This window comes from Sander lucioperca, chromosome 16 (assembly GCF_008315115.2).
Source record: "Sander lucioperca isolate FBNREF2018 chromosome 16, SLUC_FBN_1.2, whole genome shotgun sequence".
Lineage (NCBI taxonomy): Eukaryota > Metazoa > Chordata > Actinopteri > Perciformes > Percidae > Sander > Sander lucioperca.
The window spans coordinates 32,028,029-32,034,759 of NC_050188.1; the positions used below are offsets into that span (position 1 = coordinate 32,028,029).

The window sequence follows — 6,731 nt, forward strand, 5'->3', positions numbered from 1 at the left end:
TGCTAGACGCCATCTTGTTCAAAGTGTGAAGTTAGCCGCAGTGAAGACTACAGCTTCCGGGACAGATTAGTAGCTAAACTGTTCCAGACTTCCTCTAAAAAACACGCAGGAATATAAATGATTTAAACACACTTTTGAAGATTGACAATTACTTTATTAAAATTCCAGAGCTCTGAGAAAAAAATTAACCAAATTAAAGATGATGGTAGTTTGTTTCTTTCCTTTTAATGTGTCAAACAGAAGATAAAAGTTTTGGTCTTGCAGTGTAATTGGGGGCCAAGCAGCGAACCATAAGTGATTCTACATTTTCTTATTATTACACATCTTTCCTCTGCCATGGGAGGCTATGGCAGCCCACAGAACCGTACAGTAAAAAGTTGTGTCCCGATTTTGCCCAAGTCGTATGCCCGATTTTGAACATCGAGATATAGTTGGAATCCTTGGATGACGCCAAACTCAAAGCACCCCATAATGTCAATATCCGCCATGTTGGACCTTCTGCCATATTGGATTTGATCAAAAACACTAAAAAGTTTTCACAGGTCACAAAATTGGTCCGATTTTCACGAAACTTGGCACAGATGATCTTCAGACCATGCCTCACAAAAGTTATTCCATTGCGTATTGATATTCGAAAGTGTTGCCCATCAAAGCCAATCGAAATCGATGCCGAAGCCGCCAAACAGGTAGTGAACTCATATCTCGGCAAGTCTTTCACGTATCAAGACCAATCTCAGTACATAGGTACAGGGCCCAATTAGGAAGAGGCTCAACACATTTGGTGACCTTAGACCTATAGGGGGCACTGTAATTAGCAAAATTAGGTTTTGGCCTATAACGTTTGATGTGTTTGGAATTAAAACACAAAGAACTTACTGTGGGAGGTCCTAAAGCCGACACATGCCAATTTGTGACGACAACGTAATTGATCTGGCCGCCATTTTGGATTTCATCAAAAACACTAAAAAGTTTTCACAGGTCACAAAATGTCTCTGATTTTTACAAACCCTGGCACAGATGATCTTCAGACTATAGTATACATTTGAGTCATCAAAAGAACAAGCTTTGCACGCTAAATTTGGACATTTAATTTTATACTTATTACATATAGAGCACCCAATCTGTAAATTTAATATTAATTTTGTGGAACAAGGACCTTAAGCACTCATTCTTTGAAAAGTACACAACAGCTGTCGCGAAAACTTGAACGTAAATGGCGTTCCACCAAACTGGAAGAATCTCGTTTAGATTGGCAAGACAGTCTGAAACCTATAGGAAGGCCCTCAGAAATGCCAGATCAGACTATTACTCATCACTAATAGAAGAAAATAAGAACAACCCAAGGTTTCTTTTCAGCACTGTAGGCAGGCTGACAGATAGCCACAGCTCTATGAGCCATCTATTCCTATAGCTCTGAGTAGTGATGACTTCATGAGCTTCTTTAATGATAAAATTAAAACAATTAGAGATACAATTCATCACCTTTTGCACTCAACTTCTAACGCTTCACCTTTAAACGCAAGACTGCTAGAAAGAACGACAAGACCTGACATATACTTAGACTGCTTTTATCCTATAAACTTTCAACAATTAATGTTAAATGTCTCGTCAGCTAAGCCATCTACCTGTCTCTTAGACCCCATCCCAACGAGGCTACTTAAAGAAGCGTTACCCGTGGTTAACACTTCATTGCTAGATATGATAAATATGTCTTTATTGACAGTTTATGTACCGCAGTCATTTAAAGTAGCTGTGATAAAACCTCTTCTGAAAAAACCCACCCTCGATCCTGAGGTCTTAGCCAACTATAGACCTATATCTAACCTTCCCTTTCTCTCCAAGATCCTTGAAAAGGTAGTCGCTAATCAGTTATGTGATTTTCTACACTTTCAGTCAGGATTTAGAAAGCATCATAGCACAGAGACGGCACTGGTGAAAATTACTAATGACCTTCTAACTGCTGCTGACAAAAGACTTGTCTCTGTACTTGTCTTACTAGATCTTAGTGCTGCCTTCGACACTATTGACCATACCATCCTCTTACAGAGACTGGAACATTTAGTTGGCGTTAAAGGAATCGCACTAAGCTAGTTTCAGTCCTATTTCTCTGATCGATCTCAATTTGTTAATGTTAACGATAAATCCTCCAGGTACGCTAAAGTTAACCATGGTGTTCCACAAGGCTCAGTGCTTGGAGCAATTCTATTCTCCTTATATATGCTTCCTCTTGGCAATATTATTAGGAAACACTCAATTAACTTTCAATGTTATGCGGATGACACCCAATTATACTTATCAATCAAGCCAGATGAAACCAGTCAGTTAGCTAAACTTCAAATATGCATGAAAGATATAAAATCATGGATGACCTACAATTTTCTGATGTTAAACTCAAACAAAACTTAAAGTTATTGCCCTGGGCCCTAAACACCTCCGAACCTCATTATCTAAAGATCTAGCTACCCTGGATGGCATTGCCCTGGCCTCCAGCACTACTGTCAGAAATCTAGGAGTTATTTTTGATCAGGATATATCCTTTAACGCCCACTTAAAACAAACCTCAAGAACAGCCTTTTTCATCTTCGTAACATTGCTAAAATTAGGAACATCCTGTCTCAAAACGATGCTGAAAAACTAGTCCATGCATTCCTTACTTCCAGGCTGGACTACTGTAATTCCTTACTATCAGGTTGCCCAAATAAGTCCCTTAAGACTCTCCAGCTGATCCAGAATGCTGCAGCGTGTGTTCTGACAAGAACTAAGAAAAGAGATCATATTTCTCCCGTATTAGCTTCTCTCTCTGCAGCTCATAGTACCTTATTGTCCCACTAGAGCACTGCGCTCCCAGAATGCAGAGTTACTTGTGGTTCCTAGAGTCTAGAGGAGTAGGATGGGAGCCAGAGCCTTCAGCTATCAGGCTTCCTGTGGAACAAGCTCCCGGTCTGTGTTCGGGAGGCAGACACCGTCACCACATTTAAAAGTAAACTTAAAACTCTCTTCTTTGATAAAGCTTATAGTTAGGGAGTGAGGAGTTGCAGCGTTCGCCTAGACCGGCTGAAGACACGGCGTCCCTTCTCTTCTCTGCTTCTCTTCATAGTCGTTAGATTAATCTACCATATAATCAATGATATAATCAAAGTAGAGGGAGGCAGGCCAGTACAGCCCGATCCAGCAGGGGAGTGTTCTAGCCCGACCAGGCTCCTCTCCTTAACCTGTCTCTCTTAATTATGCTGCTATAGTTTGAGCCTGCCGGGGGACTTCCTTTAACACACTGAGTTTCTCTCTTCTCTCTCTTTCCATCTGTGTGCATCCTTGTCCCAGAAATGCTTGTTACTAACTTAGCTCTGGGGAGCTTATTCCCTGGAGTCCTTGTGTTTTTTTTTGCCAAGCATGTTTCCTTGGATTGGGGTGGCACCTGAATCGTGGTTGCAGCTGTGCCGGTGGTCCTGCTCCACGCCCTGCTATGCCCTGTTACACCCTGCTATGCCCTGTTACACCCTGCTACGCTCTGCAATGCCCTGCTACGTCCTGCTGCGTCCTGCTGCGCCCTGCTACATCCTGCTATGCCTTGCTATGCTCTGCTGTGCCTTGCTGCATCCTGGGACACCCTGCAGTGCCCTGCTATGCCATGAACTACTGCAACTACTGTCTCTGGTCATTGTTGCCATTGTTCATCACACCCCCAACCAGCACCGTCAGACACCACCTGCCAAGAGCCTGTCTGTCCAGGTTTCTCCCTAAAAGGAAGTTTTTCTCACCACCCGAGGTTTCTTCTAGAGATGCACGATTGACCGGCCTGTGACCAGAATTGGCCGATTTTCACGTGACTGGCCAAGACCGGCAGGTAAGTCTGACATATGCCGGTCAAATGCACTCGGGCGTCGTATGATTAACATCGCGCAACATCAGCATCACACGTGCACACGTACCGCCACTCCATCAGCTGTTTATAAAATGTCATAAAGTCGTAATTACACACGGCTCCGTCTATTCGGTACTGTCTATTTGCTGGATTGTTCCGAGGTAACCGTCGGTAGCTAAAGTTTGCAGATAAGCCCGTTGATATTGTTCATATTTATGCACAATGACAAATAAACTTGCTAAAAAAGGAACTACACGCTGTTTTCAGGTGTGAATTTCCTACACCAGGAGCCATTTTGTTGTGTACCCATCAAATGACAACGGCAAACAGTCCAATGGCCTTTCTATCCATTTTATTTCTATGCGAGGACACCATGAAGACTCCAGAGACTGTTGATATTCACTCCATGCAGATTTATTTGTTACATTTTAACAAACAAACCGAGCTGCCTCGGACACATCAACTGACCACCGGTGATAGTCAGTCAAATAGACAACTGAATCTAACTTTCATATGACTCTCTTCTTATACAGCGTTTTGGGCGGTGTCAGTTGGACACATTCACTCCAACGGTTACCTCATGTTCGTTACATCTTTAGATGGACCTGAACTGGTGATATTTTATGCTTCAAAGAGAAAACTCCTCCTCTCCCTGACAGGAAACACCTTGCTAGACTAACTTCCCTATGCTACCTCCCTCACATCTCCCTTGTTTAAACTAAAGATAGCTTTCAACCTGCACTTCCTGTCTCCCTGACACAGAGAGAAAAGTCTCCTCTCTGAGACAGCTGGGCCTAAATTGTCCTTAAACATTTTACACAAAATTAAAACATGAACCCAATGTGTATTGAATAAACTCCCATATTGATACATGACTAATAGTGAGTCTTGCTAAACATACGTTACTTAGAAAGAAGTGAATATATGTGTGGGCACTATAAAATATCGGATGGTTACATTTGTCTGATTACAAGACAAAACAATATCTAATAAAATATTTAAAATAAGAGTGTACTTTTTCCTACCACACAATATAATGTCTTCTATCTAGATGTTGACACAAAGATTTTTGTTTGATACTTGAGACGTTTTTCTTGGATTTAAAAGGCACAAACGTTATTCCATGTCACCAGTTTCCAGTCTGGTCTTCAGTCTCTGGTTGTAAAAGTGGATGTGAGTTCCTGGCTGGTTCTGGTCCTCCACAGTCCTCTCCATCAGCTTGTTTCCATCGGACCAACACATTTATGTCTTTTGACATGAGAACCCCAGGCAAATCTTTTGTTACAAACACTGCAGCTGAATCTTTTCTCTCCTGTGTGGACTACCATGTGTTTCTTTAGGTTGTGACTTTCGGTGAAAGCTTTATCACACTCAGAGCAGCTGAAAGGTTTTTCTCCTGTGTGAGTTCTCATGTGTGACCGTAAACTTCCACTGTGGCTAAAAGATTTATTACAAACACTGCAGCTGAATCTTGTTTCTCCTGTGTGGACTACCATGTGGTTCTGTAAATCTCCACTCTGTATAAAAGATTTCTTACAGACAGAGCAGCTAAAAGGCTTCTCTCCTGTGTGAGTTCTCATGTGTTTCTTCAGGTTTCCACTATCAGAGAAAGCTTTATCACACTCAGGGCAGCTGAAAGGTTTTTCTCCTGTGTGAGTTCTCATGTGTTTCTTCAGGTTTCCACTATCAAAGAAAGCTTTATCACACTCAGAACAGCTAAAAAGCTTCTCTCCTGTGTGAGTTCTCATGTGTTTCTTCAGGTGCCCACTAGCAGTGAAACCTCTACCACACTCAGAGCAGCTGAAAGGCTTCTCTCCTGTGTGAGTTCTCATGTGTGTCTGTAAATTTCTAGACATTAAAAATGTTTTTTTACAAACTAAACAGCTGAAAGGTTTTTCACCTGTGTGAGTTCTCATGTGTTTCTTCTGGTTTCCACTATCAGAGAAAGCTTTACCACAATCAGAGCAGCTAAAAGGCTTTTCTCCTGTGTGAGTTCTCATGTGTTTCTTCAGATCTGACTTGAAGCCAAATCTTTTCCCACACTCAGAGCAGCTGAATTTCTTACATTTTGAATCGTGTTTCAGAGAGTTTAAAGCTGACTGAGGTTCTCTGGTCTCCTTCCAATCAGCACTGTCATCAATCTCAGGATCAGAAGAGTCTCCAGTCTGGTCTTCAGTCTCTGGTTGGAAAAGTGGATGTGTATGAGCGTTCCTGGCTGGTTCTGGTGCTACACAGTCCTCTCCATCAGCTTCTGTTTCTATGTGATGATGATGACGTTGTGAGGACTGAGCTTCCTCTTCATCATCTTCACTCTTCACAGGGACAGGAGTGAATGGGAACTTGGTGATATCAGCCTCCTCCAGCCCTTGAAGCTGCTCTCCCTCCTGACTGCTCCACAGTTCCTCCTGTTCCTCTTTAATGTGTGGGGGGGGCTCTGGCTCCTGCTGGTCCACACTGGAGCTACACTCCTGCTGCTCAGGGGGAACCTCTTCTTTAACAACCAACAGCTGCTCAACATCTGCAAGAAACACAAATTGAGGAAAACTGGAATGTCAGACAAAACCAAGACAACTGCACCATTCAACAACTTGCCTCCATTTAGGAACAATCACAACCCCTGACATTTTCATAACTCACAGTGTAACTGACAGTGGTGAGAACAAGATTTAAACTTAACAGGAAGGTCTGGAGGTCATTAAAAGTGGACTGTAACCTGGAGAAGGCCTGGCTGGTTTGTGGTGAACAGAATGCTATCATCTGCATTAAAATGAGCATTACAACACTGAGCCTGAACATATATATGATTTCAGGGGATCAAAAATTGAACAGTTACGATCAATCAACCATCAACCTTGAGCTGCATCGCCTT

The 6,731-nt window shown here is 42.3% G+C and overlaps 1 protein-coding gene across 1 annotated transcript; it reads right to left on the reverse strand.

Annotated features, from left to right (window-relative positions):
* Positions 1-4,834: 4,834 nt before the first annotated feature.
* On the reverse strand, positions 4,835-5,921 carry LOC118493290 (gastrula zinc finger protein XlCGF71.1-like). The gene has a single exon (XM_035992795.1). The coding sequence runs from the start codon at positions 5,860-5,862 to the stop codon at positions 5,077-5,079; it is 786 nt and encodes a 261-aa protein (XP_035848688.1). The 5' UTR covers positions 5,863-5,921; the 3' UTR covers positions 4,835-5,076.
* Between the last annotated feature and the right edge of the window lie 810 nt (positions 5,922-6,731).

Bases quoted from the DNA above. Each gene is read 5' to 3' on its own strand.
- LOC118493290 (XM_035992795.1), bottom strand. From the start codon at position 5,862: ATGAGAACTCACACAGGAGAAAAGCCTTTTAGCTGCTCTGATTGTGGT.